Genomic DNA, 16,415 nt, shown 5'->3' on the forward strand with positions numbered 1-16,415 from the left:
TCCGGGATGAGCCAGATTAACGGCTCTCTGTTCGCCAGGAGTCCACTGGCGGAAACAGGCGGACATCGTCTCAAATACTCACTGGATGTGGCGGTCGTAGCACTGAAGACGGCAACTATTCTGTCTTTTTTAGGACGTAGTAGCTTTGAATAATTCATTTCGGGCGGCATTCATGAAATAACTTGTAAATTCACAGCAGGATAAAGAATGATTTCGCCGTGGGACCGGTGGTACTCGACGAGCTGCTGCCTCTGCTGCCATGTACGGACGGGCACCATTATCCTGGGAATATGGTACATGGTAAGTGAGATTTTTCATCCTTTGTCAGGCTCAAATGTCCATTAATATGGCTGAATATGGAGCATATGAGGTGAAATATGATAACTATCAAATTAGTTGTACAGCAGTAGCTAAGTCAGCTAGCTGCTGCTGTTTTTCATTTGTTTCCATCCTCGTTTTCCTCGAGTAATGTCACATATAGTCAAACTAAAACACTAACGTTTATCAGTTAACAGCCACATTTCCTTCCTAAAATTCTCTATTTGCTGTATAAGTCTGTTAAAATCAAATTTAAGCGTGTAACAGAATATTTTAGCACAGTTTATAGCTGTAACCTTCTTCATTTTAAGCCACATTATTGTTGTACCAACCAGCCCATCCCATTTGAGCTGTCCTACATTTGCACAGGTTAAATATAAGTCACCGTAGTTTGCTTCTGTTTTTAACCTAAACTTTTAAACATAGTCCAGTAAGCCTGTTAAATCCCTAACCTTTTGTAAGCTCTCGTCTGCCTGTCGTTGTGACCCTACTACTAATCAAGTATATGTCGTCAAGTCGAGCCAAAGCCACAGAAAGCAACCAAGTATGTTAATTTATAACATGTTTTTACACACACTGATTTATAGGACTTTATCATACCGGACTGAACCTCTCTAGGAGTTCATCAAATTTCATATTAACATTAGGGCTGAAGCAAATGGTCAGGTAGCTAACAAATATTGAGATAAATAAGTTATCATTTTATCCCTGCCAGCATCTCTAGGGATTTGACCTCCATTTTATTCTGAATCAGAGCTGGACATTTTTAGATATAAGACTAGATATTGTCATAGATTTTGGATGTCTTAATGTCATAAATGTTTTCTTTTCCTGGTCTTAAGGCTGCATTACAGTGAAATTATGTCATTTTGTAAACTCACCTGACTGTTAATCATATCCACATTACTAATGATTATTCATCAAAAATCTTGTGTAGTTATTTTGTGAAAGCACCAACAATAACCCAAAATAATGTCAAAATATCAAAATCGAGTTCTGATTTAAGACAAATACATAGATAGATGAATTTTTGGACTGTTAGTTGCATAAAACAAGTAATCTGATGATGTGGCCTTGGGCTTTATGAACGTATGAGTGGTATTTTTGACTATTTTCTCTCATTATAATAAGAAAAATAATAAGGCTGTATCATAACATAAAGAGAAGCTTAATTCAAAACCATTATTTAATAATCATTTACCTCACCTGTAAGCACTCTTAACATTTGAATTACTTTTATTCCTTTCCAAGAAAAAGCCCCCAATCCATCTCATCATAATACCAAAGTGTATAAAATCTGTCAACTCCCCCACAGACTATGACATTAATATTGATCTTCATTTCCCCACAGCTGATCAATGCGGTGGTCCTACTCATCTTGTTGTCGGCTCTCAATGACCCAGTTCAATACCGCTACCACCTTACCAGCTCTGAGCTGGGAACCGACATAGATGTCATGGACGATGCAAGTGAGTGCCACTAATCCCCCCGTTGTTGCATATCTGATGTGATATTGGATTAGATGTCCTCAGAGGGCTTGTTGTCAGTATTCCATTTACAAGAAATACATTTTCTCGGTGTTGTTAATATGTCACTATTTCTTAAAGTGTAATTAAATAATTGGACATGTAATTATTCTTGCCATCAACCATACAGTTTAACAGAAAAAAATAAAGCCAGAACACAATTTAATTTCAGTTTGGTTGCATGGCGCATGATTTTCGACACATTATGACTAAAACATTTGACATGCTGTCAGAAGGAGGTCCAAAACTGTCACACTGTCGTGATCTTCAGTGCATTCATCTCTTTACAGAGTGGAGTTAACTGACAGATGTTCTTCTCTCTATACTTACAATGTTTTAGGTATAGCAACCGGTATTTATACACATATTTAATCAAATTCAGAAGTGACATTACACAGTTTCAGAAGTCTAATAGTAGACTTGAAGACTGTAAATTAATATTGAAGCCATGTCAGAATATTACAGTAGCTAAATACCCAGATAAAATCAAGTTTCATGGCCTTAACAGTATGATGTGGGTATATCTCCCGGCTCTGTCAGACAGTGCCCATTACCATCAACAGCATAGCCCCATGTGTTTCTGCAGCTCTGAAATCGCCTCTCCTTTCTGCCCACCACTTCTTTTTCCCAGAGTGCTGCTCTCAGCACAGACATAGCTGAGTAGGCTCGGCTCCGTACAGAACAAATCAGTGTGCATGTGTATTTTCAGTATTTCCCCTCCAGCAGCTATCATCGTCACAGTCGCCTCTGGAACACCACAGACCCTGTCACTGGCTACTCTGATTAAAAACGACGGCTCTAATTCTCCATCGGATTAAAAGGGCCATCTTGACTGATAGCGTTGTTGCTTATGCAGCGTCAGTGAGAGATTGTGAAACAGTGGGAAAGGAAGGAGACAAGCTGGTGTCATGTTTTGTAATAGGCAGGTATCTAACGTCATTGTGATCATGTGCAGAACAGTTTATGTATTGTTTATATATAGTACGTGTCCCCGTGTCTGGTGTGTGCTGCTGGCAAGGGATAAAGATGGAAGGGTATCATAATTTCCTGGGTCTTAACACAGTGTCAGTAATAAGCAGTGTTGCTGAATGTAATGGCTCACCAGCAGTCATGATGATATACAGAAGTTGCATTCCCTTTAAACATGAGTTTGGATCATGTTCAGTCATGGAAATCATTATGGTTTCCTGCTATCATTGCTGACAAACTACCAGGGATGCATTGATTCCACTGTTTCACAGCCAGGGCTATTTCTGAGTACCAAGTTTAATAACTGCCTGTACCGCATAGTGATCTCTGATCCCTTCCGCCAGACAGCACATATGCAGATATCCTGTTTGGACTTGATGCCAGTGGATCCCTGTTAGTTACCCAGCTACAGCGACACTGACAAGCGTCTCATCACTCAGCTGTAATGCGAATACGAGAGGTGTTACATTTAGTCAAATTAAGCACATCTTGCATAAGAATTATCCACGTGCTGATCATTTTGTGTCCAAGGCAGATTGCGTGCCAAAAATAGTGAGGTTGCTTAAGGTGATTTGTTTCGTAAAATCCACATCGTCACAAAGGCTTTCTGGTTACGTCAGTGGATTCAGGAGTTCTAGTGAAATATTGCTGCTGTTTTTCACTTGTAAACTAGATTATCTGTTCTCACGTTATTTGTGTTCTGTCCCTGCAGATATCTGCATAGCCACTGCAATATCCCTGCTTATGATTCTTATATGTGGCATGGCAACATATGGTGCTTACAAGGTAAATAAACAATCTGTACAAATGAGATACATCTGAAATCGAGTAACAACCTGCCTTCATCCTTTCTGAGTTGCCTTATGTGTTCTCAATTTCTCCCACATAGCAACACGCTGCATGGATCATTCCATTCTTCTGCTACCAAATCTTCGACTTTGCCCTTAACACGCTGGTAGCCATAAGTGTGGTTGTTTATCCCAACACGGTGCAGGACTACCTCCAGCAGCTGGTGAGAACTATTTCCCCTATTTTTAATGACTTCTTTTTTTAAGCTGCAGGGCTTTGTGTTCTTGAAATATTGTCAAAAGGTACATTACAAAATATTTTAAACCAAGGATTAGTTCACTGCTTTTAGAATAAGTTTGTGATAAGTGCTTAACAAGAAGGAAGATTTAGGGATTAGAGCTTCATAACACTGCTAAAGAAAGACATTCAGTGAAAACAGGTGACCTAGACATAACACTGGTCCTAGGTATGTAGATTAGGAGTTGATTTAAGGGCCCTGACACCAAGCCAACGATTGGCGTTCGATCAACGTCAGGCCGACGGTGAGCGTCTGTCACATCATTTTTTACGGTGTGTTTCGCAGTGTTGGCACCCATCGGCCCTTGTTGGGTTTTTCGGCCAATTCAAAATGTTAGATTGTAGATGTAAGTGCTAGTTGGCCATTGGCTGTAGTCTTCGCAATGCATTCAAGTAAAACTTTTTGGCCGTGACGCAGGCGACGTCAGCCTTCCTCACCACTAATTCTTTGATGTGTGTTTGGTGTGTCTGGGCCTTAAAACTCCTTGGTTCTGTAGGACTCAAATTTTCGTAACTCCTGATACTCATATATTGTAATTTATATCCCTCCCTTACAGCCGGGGACATTCCCTTACAAAGAGGACATCATGTCCACCAACAATATGTGCCTAGTTTTTGCAGTCCTCCTCTTCATTGGCTGCATCCTCTCCTTCAAGGTAAGACCACAGACTCTCTTCGTCACTGCACATTCATCCAGTCTTCCTAGCTTTGGCCTTTTTTTGGCTTTCATAATTTAATCTACAACATCCATCTGAGTGATGTCTGAAGAGATGTACAGAAAAAAGGTGTGCTTTTAAAATAAAATGACCAGTGCAACACATTGCTACACGTTACACACACTCACTGAACATTAGTTCCCTGTAGAGCTGCCTTTTTATAGATTTTCTCATCATACTGCAATGTGATTAAGGCAATTAAGTCTCACACTGTGCACATCTCATGCATTACATACCATATGGCATGTGTAATGAATCTGCCAGTGTGAACATTCCCATTATTGATGTTCGTCATGAGATTATCACACAGTCAGAGAGCAGCGGGTCAGGGACAACAGGAAACCAACTCCTGTCAAGCTAATTCCCCCTGAATGCATGGATGATTCTCCAGGCGTAGCTGTGCTCTGGGGCTCTGGGACGAGATGGGACAGGAAGTTGCAGTCATCTGTACAATCAAATCAAGTTGTTTCTCCTCCAAACTCAGATTGAATATGTTCTCGGCAGATATCCAAAGCCAGAGCCGGGATTTTATGATAGGAAGCAGCCACTGGAAGATACACTGCCGGCCGTACAGAGAGGAGTTATAAATGTCACGTCTTGGGCAGAGAGCCTCGCTGCAGAGAGTATATGGGATACTTGAACCGCGTAATGCTTTAAATTTCAGCTGTGAAGAGCAAATGCACAGTATATGTGTGCTTAAAACATAAATATAGTCTTGAAATTTGCCGAGAAAAATTGAAAGAGCCCCAATTTTATTTATAGGCTGCACGCACAGTATGTATTGGCTACTGTGGTGACGATAGTTGAGTCAGTTCCCTGGAAAAGAGCCAGATCTGAAATCTCAAGGACGCATCCAGCTCTCAGCACAGAGGCAACACCTGCTAAAGTTCCTGCTGAAGCCAACATCCTCCACTTGACTGCACTTAGCATAAATGACAGATAAAGACAGACAGGGAGATGGAGAGCTGGAGAGAGGAGAGAGAGGGATGCAACAGAGAGATGTAGATGGACAGATGGTTGGATGAATGGAAAGTATATGGGCAAGATGGTCGATCTCAGACTTCGTAGCAATATGTACTGCCAGCTTAGCACCTGCAGTGACTGAAAATGTTAGAGTTGGTATCGCAGTGAGGAGGTCAACTCAGCAGATGGTAAGTGATTGGCTGACAGGCAGCCTGGTTTTACTGGTCGGTCAGTTGTGCTTCCTGCTGGCAGAGGTACCGACTCAGCAGGCTACTCACACACAAACACAATGAACCTCCTGTTTTTCTGCCAAGTCAGACAAACCTAAATCCTAGTGCGACCATAGCTTTACTGAGGCAGGAGATGCCTGGTGAGTTGCCTTGGCTAAAATGTTGGTGGAAGACCAAGAACAGCAACATTGTCCAGGAAAATATCCTTATATATGTACAAGTATATCAAACTGACATATATCCAGGGCTGTCTTGTTGCTAAGGTAGCTAAAATATCTGTCTTTGTCACGCAGTGATATGTCGCTTTCATCCCTCACCTTGATGAATGGATGAGGTCATAGCAGGCAGCATCAGCAATAATGAAAAGTGGAGACAATGTTGTTAAAGGTCATTGTTTGTTCTTTGTTTTCACGTTCCGGGGACAGGCCTACCTGATTGGCTGTGTGTGGAACTGCTACAGATATGTGAGCGGCAGGGGCACCACAGAGGTCCTGGTTTATGTCACCACCAATGACACCACGGTGAGTCGTCACATCCACCTCAAGGACATGCTGAAAATCCCCCTCACTCAGATCATAATATAATTGCATTTGCGAAACATTGATTTTTTTTTTTTTTTTTTGCTTACAAGCCTTGGATTCGTTATATAAGGGGAAGATAATTCCGATAAAGGTTTTGAAAAGTTATTTTCATCTCTACGCTTGGCACATTAACTTTAATGCAGTGTACCAGATTCAAGGCTCAACATCTGGGAGGTTTTGTCGCACCATACTAAAACGTAGACTATATTTACTTTTGTATGTTATTGCAGCTCAATGAGTTCACACCTCTAAATGTACAAGGTAAGGATTATAGATATTACTAGTTATGTACGTCAGTATGATTATATAGCTTGAACTGTGCCTAGAGCAGCAATTATCAGACTGAGAAAATAAATTGAGATTTTTTTTTTTAAACTAATACATACAGAATTCTCAAATAACTTCAACCTCAGACGTGAGAAGGTAAATGAATCCATGTAACGCAGGAAGACAGGAGTGATGTTCTGTTATGTGCAGGATTTGGTAGCCATTTTATCAACTGTTCAAATACAAGAAAAGAAATATGTCAGAGCATGTGTCTAATTTATCATCTGTTGAAATTTCTTTTTTTCACTCTAGATTTATAAAAAAAAAAGTGTAAAATTAAATTGGATAAAAGTATTTTATCCTGTGCCTCTGTATTGTGGCCACAGAGCCATTTCACATGCACAATAATGCACAAGTAATAGAACAGCTGTTATGTTACAGCCCCTACATACATGTACAGGTGAAGATGCTATGTGTAGTATTTAAACGATTAATTTATTATTGCCAAATTAGAAAAGACATGAGAATGAGAGCAGTGAGAACCTGCACTTTGTGATGTGCAGGATTTGCTTAATATTAAAAGAATATTCCATCCACAAAAGGACCATTTGTATATCGATTACTCACTGTGCCTTATTTTGAATTTTTGAAGAAAACTAGTTTTGTCTCATGCCTGAGAATCCAAAAAAAAAAGTTCAAGTAAAAAGGGATCACGTTTAACAGTAAAGCTATATCAATACATCTGTTAACAAACTCTCACACAACTCATGCAGTATAAACCTAGTCTCATTTATCCAGTCGTATGCTCACTACTTCCCAAACATGTGTTTTTGCATAAACATTATGATTTAAAACACCTTTGCTTAGGAGTAGCGCGCCCAGTGTGCCTGAGCATACACATTAGTATTAGCTCTTCCTGAGCAGAGTTCAAATGGATGTGCGTCCAGGCACGCTACACAGCTGTGCATGAGACTGTTTATACTGATGTTTTTAACAATATATTTTAGCGAAAAACATGTGTTGGGAAGTACTGAGCATACGACTGGATAATTTTTTGGATTCGTCGTTCACCATGGAGGCATGCGAAAATAACAAAGTTACTTCAGGAATTCAGTGTAACAAGCTGTGAATGACTGATATATAAATAGTCATTTTGCAAGTAAAGATAAGCAAGAAATTACAATTTATTTAAGGTGATTAAGTAAAAATATGTTAATTGGTGGCTCAAATTAAAATCCTACATGTTACTTTAGAAGTAGTATTGCAAGTTATCAGTAGAACAGAACTGTGACGTGAAACCCATTTATCTCGGTTGTCTGACAGTCAGTGAAGTGACATTGGTGCTGTGGGTAGCAGCACAGTAGGTGCTGTAGGTCATCCTGAGGTGTGATTGGCTGGCTGTGCAGAGCCGGGTGGCGTCTATCCCACTTGTCCCCTTCAGTGTTGACTCATGGGGTTCCTGAGAGGCTTTAGCGTAGTCACGGTTTCCATTTGTCTGTCTGTCTGTAATCCTCCACACTGATACATAAGACATTAATCTGCCTCACACCCGCTGTCGTCTCAATACGTAGCACCTCATCCGTCTGTCAGTTTTTCCTTGTTGCCGTCGTGGCCCTGGTTCACACTGCTGACGTTTTTCATTTAATGAAACAGACTCTACATGCAGGAAGTAATCCAGTAGGATCTGTGTATCATATGGCTGAATATTGGATATGTACCAGTTGGTTTTGTGCACTTGACCAAATTTGATTTACATGCAAAGAACAAAAATAACATGGCAATTTGTTTGGGTTAGCAGGTAATGAGCTTTAATTTGTCTGTTATATTTTGTATTATTAAAGTTGGCATATTTTTCTTAACTAGAAACAAATTTCATGAAAAAACAACAACAGACAAACACAATATTTGTCCATCGCTCTCAATACTGTCTGACTTTCCAATTCATATTAATTCCTGCTGAAGACATACTTCTTCAAAAAAGTTCACAAATGTATCAATTAAAAAAAAAAAAAGCTAAATATTGGACTTTTATTGCCAGCCTTATCCTTTAAATTCACCTTTCTGTGAAAACAAAAACTGTCATTAAAATTAATGAACAGATTTTGGGAAGATGTGGTTTCCCCTTGGTAAATAGCAATCTTAAAAATCACACAGCACAATGAAACAAAGATGTGTAGGCTGTTTCAAACTTTGTAATTCCTGTTGGAATGTTTTACAGTGTAAGTGAATGACAGCTAGCAGGAAGTAATGCTGCCTTCAAATTTATGAGCAAAATATGCCTGCCGTTTAAATGGTTAAGTCGTTAGAGCACCGCTTATAGGCAACGGCAACATGGGCGCTACTATTGGCGTCTAGAGGTCACCAAGGCTAGCAAATTAGCAAGCTACCGAGGGTGTCATGTAAAGCAGGAAATGCAAAGGAATAATGACAGAGGAAACAGAAGAGGCTGTTGGAATATCAACATTTTCCTCAGACATATTATAAAATTACAAAGAAAAATTCTATACAACTAAAATTACAATATATTATCTTATCATCCACTAAAAAAAATAACTTTCACAGCCTCTGTCATTTCTTAAAATGGCAGCAAACGCATCAAAACTTGTGAACTTGGAGCTTTAAGAAGCTGTTGTTATCAGGGTGATTAGTTCCATGGGAATCTTATGAACTTGAGATTGTAGCAGATGCATTCTGGGCCAAAGTTTAAAAAAAATAAGAATTATTGAGTTGAAAATAATGCAAAGCCTTCATTTTATACTGTAAATATGTAAAATGCCCCTTTAGTGAACTAATTATAACAAATTGTACAACAAATAATACAAATTGATAAAATGCTGACTCTTTACTAGTGTATATGTGTGTGTGTGTGTGTGTGTGTGTGTGTGTGTGTGTGTGTGTGTGTGTGTGTGTTTATTCAAATTAATTAGGAAAACAAGAGCACACTTGAATTTAAAACCCAAACAGCCGAGGTAACTAGGTCAAAGTGAAGGCCAAAGCACAGGCTGTGTGAATTTTAATTAGAGAAGTATTCAAATGCCACAAACAAGTTAAAAAGCTCTCATATTAGCATGAATAGTGATGACATGGTTTTATCACCGCATTCCCTCTCTCCACACACAGTGCTGAATGAATAGAGCGCTCCATCTATTTTTACTATTAGAAAGCCAGCAGTGTGTCTAAATGGCTTTTTACTGCCTCGAACATCAAGTACCCAGCTGCTTATCTGCCGTGCTTTTATATAAACGCCATTAAAATGCACAAGGGTCGTCTCTATCTCTCTCTTTTTTCCCCCTCCTCCCCTCTCTATATATCTCTGTCCGTCCTCCTCTCTTCTTCTGGACATGTTACATAATTGTCTGCTTGTCCGCTTCATTTCAAATCCTCCCTGTGATGTGTTCGCCGGGCCTCCCTGGCTGCTTCACAATTCCATCCCCTCGGAGCATATTCTCCCTCTCTCCCTCTCTCACTGAATTAGCAGCAGCGCTGGTTTTAGAACACCATTTACAGAGAAAAACCTCTGACGGAGAGAAGGCAATCTGGCCTCTCTAAAGCACTGGGCTGTGTGTGGACGTTATCCTTGCAGCTAGAAACGTCTTCTGTAGGGATGGAATAAAGAGTATAAAAGATCAAGTAGAAATATGCAACAGCTATTGAGTACTGTGCCTGTCTCACATCCCATTTTTCTGTTTAATTTACTTTTGTCAATGGTCGCCATGTTATTTGTGTCTTATTGAGTGCGTAAATTTCTGTATTAAATAGTTTGCCCAAAAAGTGCCCAACTGGCTCATTCATTCATCATAAAGGATAAAGATATATGTAAGCTTTGGGACTGAGACGCCCCCTTGTTTTTCGTTGTATTTCAGGTTCTGCTTCCCCCCTACGAGGAGGCCATTGCCATACCACCGAAGGAGCCCCCTCCCCAGTATATGGAGGCATGAGAGACGTCCTCGCTGCTGGACCTTCATACCCCAAACACCAACCACATCTCCCTCCAGTAGGATCCCTAACACTGGCTGGAACACGTTGAAAAACAAGACAAAACCGTGTCTTAGAGGCTGGTTTCAGCTTGGATTCCTGCCAACCTTAGATTAGATTAGGCTGACCCTGAGCCAGTATTGCCATCAACTCTTCCCCCACCACCAACACCCCTGGTTGTTGTGACGTATCTTCCTCCCCTCTTGTCTCCTCTGTCCTCCTCCAAGGACAGTATCGCAGCAACTCCAACCGCTACCAACCCTCCCTCTTGGCAGCTGCAGCCCCCTGGCAGCATCTAAACTCTTGCACGCCCTGAACACTCTGTCCCAACTTAATTTGCACTTTTCTTTGAGTGAAACGTGCACCGGTCTGGCCACCAACTGTTAACCCCCAATACTGTGAATCTCCCTCGTGGTCTTTGTCTAGAAACAAACTACCTGAAGAGAGATAGTGACAGAGAGAGTGAGAAGGAAAGCGGCATACATGATCAGTTATGCAAAAGCACTTTTTTCAAAAATTGACAAATTCCTTCATTGAATGTAATGTCGAGGTATTTTTGTATACTTTTTTGTATAACAGTGAAAACGGAGAGAAAAAGATGTGAATAGTGATAGGCTGTCCTGTTGTGATATCATCTGCATATTGATGTAGCTTGTCCAGGAAATCGTATTGGAAAAGGTTCCTCGACCAATAACAACTACGTCTTCCTTTTGTATCCATGCAACACACTGTCTGTAAACCTGTGATCCATCGACTGCCAGTGAAAAACCTCGTTCACTCACTGATTTTAATCACAGTATTATTCCAGTTTGCCTTCCTGTCAACGTCCCGTCTATTCCAAGATCTCAAAAGCTAAGAAAGACTGGCATTATTGTAACGTGCACACAAACATAAATGTTTCTCACACTTCAGATTCACATCCAAAAAGGCAATACACATACTGTAAAATCTGAAATGTGTAAAAATTGGTGTGTGAAAATGTTTTAGTGAAGACGTCTGTCTTGTGTTTCTGTTGAGCTTCAACAGCATTGTCTGTATCTTTATTGTGTTTTTTTTTTTTACATGGATCATGGTGTATAATCTGATCTTTTTAGTTGAGCTAACTTAGCTGGACTGAGGGCATTTTCCTATGAAGGCGGAGCAACATGCTGCTGTACATGCAGAGACTGAGTGTGTGTGTGTGTGTGTGTGTGTGTGTGTGTGTGTGTGTGTTTGTGTTTGGACTTGTACTTGCTACATAGTGAGGACTCTGTTTTTAACCAACAGAGTGAGGACATTTTTGGAATATGAAGACATTTTTGCCCGTCCTCGCTTCTTCAAAGACCTGCTTGAGAGTTAAGACTTGGTTTTTAAGGTTCAAATTACATTAAGGGTTCTGGTAAGGGTTGGGAATTGGCATTTAGTTGTGAAGGTTGAGTTAGGGTAGAATGCATTATGTCAATGAAGGTCCTCACAAAGATACAAGTACAAAATCGTGTGTGTGCATGTGTGCTTGCCTGAGCGCTATGTGTTTGTTACGTCATGATGTAACTCCTGGTTCCTTTTATATGTAGTAACATTTCCTTTGCACATGCAGCGATATCGTGTCGAGATATTTCCTGTGCTGTGACCTTTTTTTGAAATTAATGATGGATGGGAATCTAAAGCTTCGATTTACCTTAGCATAGTAGCACAAAACAACACAGTGTATGAAGCTAGAGAAGCTAGATGCCTGTCTTTTGCCTAGAACTATTCAGGCAGTTGTGAAAATTAATATTTGAACAAACAATATTAGACCTACCTAATCCCATTCTTTCCAATAATTCCTAAGTAGTATTTGGTATCCACAGAAAAGCATAATATCCTTCAGACTATGCAACAGTGCATTCAACATCTCCTTAGAGCAGGAAATACATGTACCATGAAGTAGTAGTCCATTTGATACTAATGCTGTAGTTGATAATGTAGCCATATGATGGCCCCTTCATCATTGTCCCTGTGTGAATTATGACCACTGCTTTTGCAAATCCAACAAATCCGAAAATGAAATTGCACTTTAAAAAGTCAGCGTGAGCTCACTGGGAACTGATGTGTTTGTGTTGTATTCATCTTTACCATGTTATGCTGTAGCTATGTGGTTTTAAATATGATCAGCAACCCTCTTGTGGACAATGCAAGCTTCTAAAACACAACGTAAATAAATCGCATTGTCTGATGTGACTGAAAAGCCGCAGATGTTACCGTGACTGAAGGGGGATTTCAGCTGCAGGGTTTAGAGAAAGGGCTTGTAAAGTATCTGGACCAGTCGATGGCTGATGCTTCATTTTGTTAGAATCACGTTAAGACTGTTTTTCCATTGCTTTCCATTCACACACATCCTCTTGTTGGATCTGCATGAGCTCATGTCTTCAATTCTGAATAATAAAAAAGCAAAATCAATCTGTGTCTGCTTCTGGATTTATTATAGATATACTTATTATGCTTGAGCTTTTGCATAATAATCGTCAAAAGAACAAATACACAAAAAATTAAGTTACTGTCATTCACATACATTTCATTTAAATTAGCCGGGAAGATGTTAGCAGGCTAAACTTAAATCGTTAGGCAGTAATCGAACATAGACGTGCATATAATGTAACACACACATACACAGTTTGTACCACTTTTTCTTTGATGATGGTAGTATCTTGTAATTGCATAGGGGATGGTCCAAATTTGCCATGACACAGAAACAAGAATGAATTGCTAATATGCAAGAAAGCTCAAAGATAAAGATAACCCTCTGAATATACAGACATCATTAATTTAATTATTTACACTTGTGTTTTTCAAATTGTGACACAGCAAAATGTTTTATGTGAAAAAAGGGGTGGAGGCATGGATTTGAGAAAAAAAAACATGTTTGCTTTTAGTTAATGTGAAAGGGCCAGCATGTTTTATCTAAACTGGGACTCACAATTTTACTACATTAAGTTATGCAGTTCTTAGAGCTGATTAAAGCTAACATCATGCCTGTTCAAATTACAGGGTGTCTGTGTATTGTGATAGGGGAGTTGGCATCTTGGGAAACACGACTCAATAAAATGAAAAGCATCATCGGCTGAAATTGAGCACAATGGCTCACCGAGGACTGAATGGGTTGATGAAATGCCAAGAAATTCCCTCTGAGAGTATCAAACCACTAATGCCAGTAGTGGTCCAGTAGTCCATCCTGTTATGTTCCATTTTCTCTGCACATCCTATGGAGGACAGAAGCTACCAAAATCAATAAATAAATCATTAGATAATTAGATTAAAACCTGATTATATATACCAAAAATAATATTAAGAATAAATGCAAATAGAAAAATAATATTATTTACCTTTGTATTAATTTCTCAATCTTTATTTATTTTTATTTTAAAAATATATTTAAAATTTATTCTTTAAGAAATTCAAATTTACTTTTTTAATCTATTCATTTTAAAATGTATTTATTTATTTTGTTATTATTTCACATTTGGATTTCCCCCCATTTATTTACCTCAATATATTTATTTCAGTATTTTTTTCTTTATACATTGATTTATGCATTTCTTCTTTATGCAAATGAGGGGCTGTCATTAAAAATAAATACAAATAAAAATATTATTTACCTTTGTATAAATTCCCCTCTTGTTTTATTTATTTATATATTTTTTTTTAATATATTTATTGTGAATTTATTTTTCATCTATTTAAAGTTTTCATTTTTAACTATGTTTCTTATTTTTATTTTTGTTAAGATTTCTGTATTATTTTCTTCATACCTTAATTTTACCTATTCTGTAAGCATTTCTTCTCCATTGTGCAAATAAGGGGGCTGCCATTCAAAGTGTGTCATGGTGTCAACTTTTTGTTTATTGGTTGGTCAACATACAAAAATTCATATCACCAGAAAGAAAGTCAAATTTTTAGAATATGACTGTTCAATAAAGTGGGCGTCGTACCAATGTGTGTGCGTCCTGTTGCCCTCAGAGGGAGATTCAGTATCCCTCCATGGAGACGAACAAGCTGGCAGATCAGCAAGGATTTACCCGCTTGCCTCAAAATGGACGCTGGCATTACCTTGGGTCTGACAGCAGGCGACCAGACAGACATGCTCACCTACTTTCTGCCACTGGGACAGGGCAGGGGGGAAAAACAAGTGGGTCACATTCTGTTTTCTTGCTGAAATGTTTGTTGGATGCAGACAGTGGGTTGCGATGACATCAAGGGAGGGGAGATATTTGTGAGAGGACACAGGAGCCAAAGGGTGGTTTTGCAAAATGAGCCAGCAGACTTTGTATGACCTGGATAGCGTTTAAATTCTCCTCTAACACATTCCTATAGCTATATACAGTATCTACTAGGATGTGAATGAAGATTACAGAAACTTTAGAGATATTTTAGTACCCATTAATACACCGACTAAATGTGTTCCATAAGCACAATGTACAAAACTGCTGAATATATGTATTTTATTGTCTGTTTTGACATTGCCCAGAGACAGTAAGAGATGTTTATGATCAATAAAATTGTGTGTGAGATAAAGCACTCAGCAAATGTTCAGGGGTCACATACTGTTCACTTTATGTTCCTACTGTATGGTGAGAAATGTTCAATACTGTATTTACTCTAGTGACCAACATGGCCTGACACTCTGTTGCCATGTGATTGTGATTGATTCTTATTCAGGGAAGTTTGTTCTACTTAACTGGAAATAACTGTGATTTGAGATTAGCCCAAATGTGACAACACACTGAAAATGTGAAGTGTTTAAGGATGCTGTATGGCCGTCAACAGGCTTTAAGTTCTATTTATAGTGCAGCGTGTTTATGCTTGTTAATTTCAATCTTACTCTGCAACCTCGTTAGAAATTGTCCTCATTTGGTGAAGGGCATCTGCCACACGTGAGACAGATCATCTGGGATGATTTCATTCGATTTAATTGGGAATCAAGAAAACAGCTTAGGGGAGCAGTGAGTGGAAAAACTGGGCCAAACCACTGGATGGATGATGGACGGCTTATATCTGTCTGTGGGTGGATGCATCAGCCAGAGTTAAAATTTAGGCCCACAAAAAAAAAGATAATAATCTATGAGATTAAGTTCCAGTATAATGTCATATCTTGCCAGTTCATGATTCTTACATTTCAACTTTTTTATTTTTTAAGGGACATTTTTATGGCATTCTATACCATACCTTCTCAGACATACTATACTATGACATTTTTATTAGATTTTTGTGGCATACTATACTATGACTATTTTTGAAATACTATACTATGACTATTTTTGACATACAATACTATGATTATTTTTGACATACAATACTATGACATTCTTTGGCATACTATACTATAACATTTTTTGGCATACTATACTATGACTATTTTTGACATACTATACTATGACTATTTTTGACATACAATACTATGACTATTTTTGGCATTCTATACTATGACTATTTTTGACATACTAAACTATGACATTCTTTGGCATACTATACTATGACTATTTTTGACATACAATACTATGACATTTTTTGGCATACTATACTATGACTATTTTTGACATACAATACTATGACTATTTTTGCCATACTATACTATGACATTTTTTGGCATACTATACTATGACTATTTTTGGCATACTATACTATGGCATTTTTTGACATACTATACTATGACTATTTTTGACATATTATACTATGGCATTTTTTTGGCATACTATACTATGACTATTTTTGGCAAACTTTACTATGACTTTTTTTTTGACATACTATACTATGACTATTTTTGACATA

At 38.6% G+C, this 16,415-nt stretch overlaps 1 protein-coding gene across 2 annotated transcripts; it reads left to right on the forward strand.

Moving 5' to 3' along the window:
• laptm4b (lysosomal protein transmembrane 4 beta) lies at window positions 1-12,659 on the forward strand. Of its 2 annotated transcripts, XM_050035227.1 has the most exons (8): window positions 1-300; window positions 1,670-1,787; window positions 3,526-3,599; window positions 3,703-3,825; window positions 4,457-4,555; window positions 6,234-6,329; window positions 6,620-6,650; window positions 10,520-12,659. In XM_050035227.1, the coding sequence occupies exons 1-8, from the start codon at window positions 208-210 to the stop codon at window positions 10,681-10,683; spliced, it is 798 nt and encodes a 265-aa protein (XP_049891184.1). In that variant the 5' UTR covers window positions 1-207; the 3' UTR covers window positions 10,684-12,659. The 2 variants fall into 2 exon arrangements, with proteins under 2 accessions (XP_049891184.1, XP_049891185.1); XM_050035228.1 differs by lacking the exon at window positions 6,620-6,650 and having other exon boundaries at window positions 9-300.
• The last annotated feature ends 3,756 nt before the right edge of the window (window positions 12,660-16,415 follow it).

This window comes from Epinephelus moara, chromosome 22 (assembly GCF_006386435.1).
Source record: "Epinephelus moara isolate mb chromosome 22, YSFRI_EMoa_1.0, whole genome shotgun sequence".
In the NCBI taxonomy this organism is placed as follows: domain Eukaryota; kingdom Metazoa; phylum Chordata; class Actinopteri; order Perciformes; family Serranidae; genus Epinephelus; species Epinephelus moara.

Excerpts from the sequence above, each read along its gene's own strand:
- laptm4b (XM_050035227.1), top strand. The coding sequence starts at position 208 with ATGATTTCGCCGTGGGACCGGTGGTACTCGACGAGCTGCTGCCTCTGC. Across the intron at positions 1,788-3,525 it reads AGATGTCATGGACGATGCAA|ATATCTGCATAGCCACTGCA; the intron begins GTGAGTGCCACT and ends CTGTCCCTGCAG. Across the intron at positions 4,556-6,233 it reads GCTGCATCCTCTCCTTCAAG|GCCTACCTGATTGGCTGTGT; the intron begins GTAAGACCACAG and ends TTCCGGGGACAG.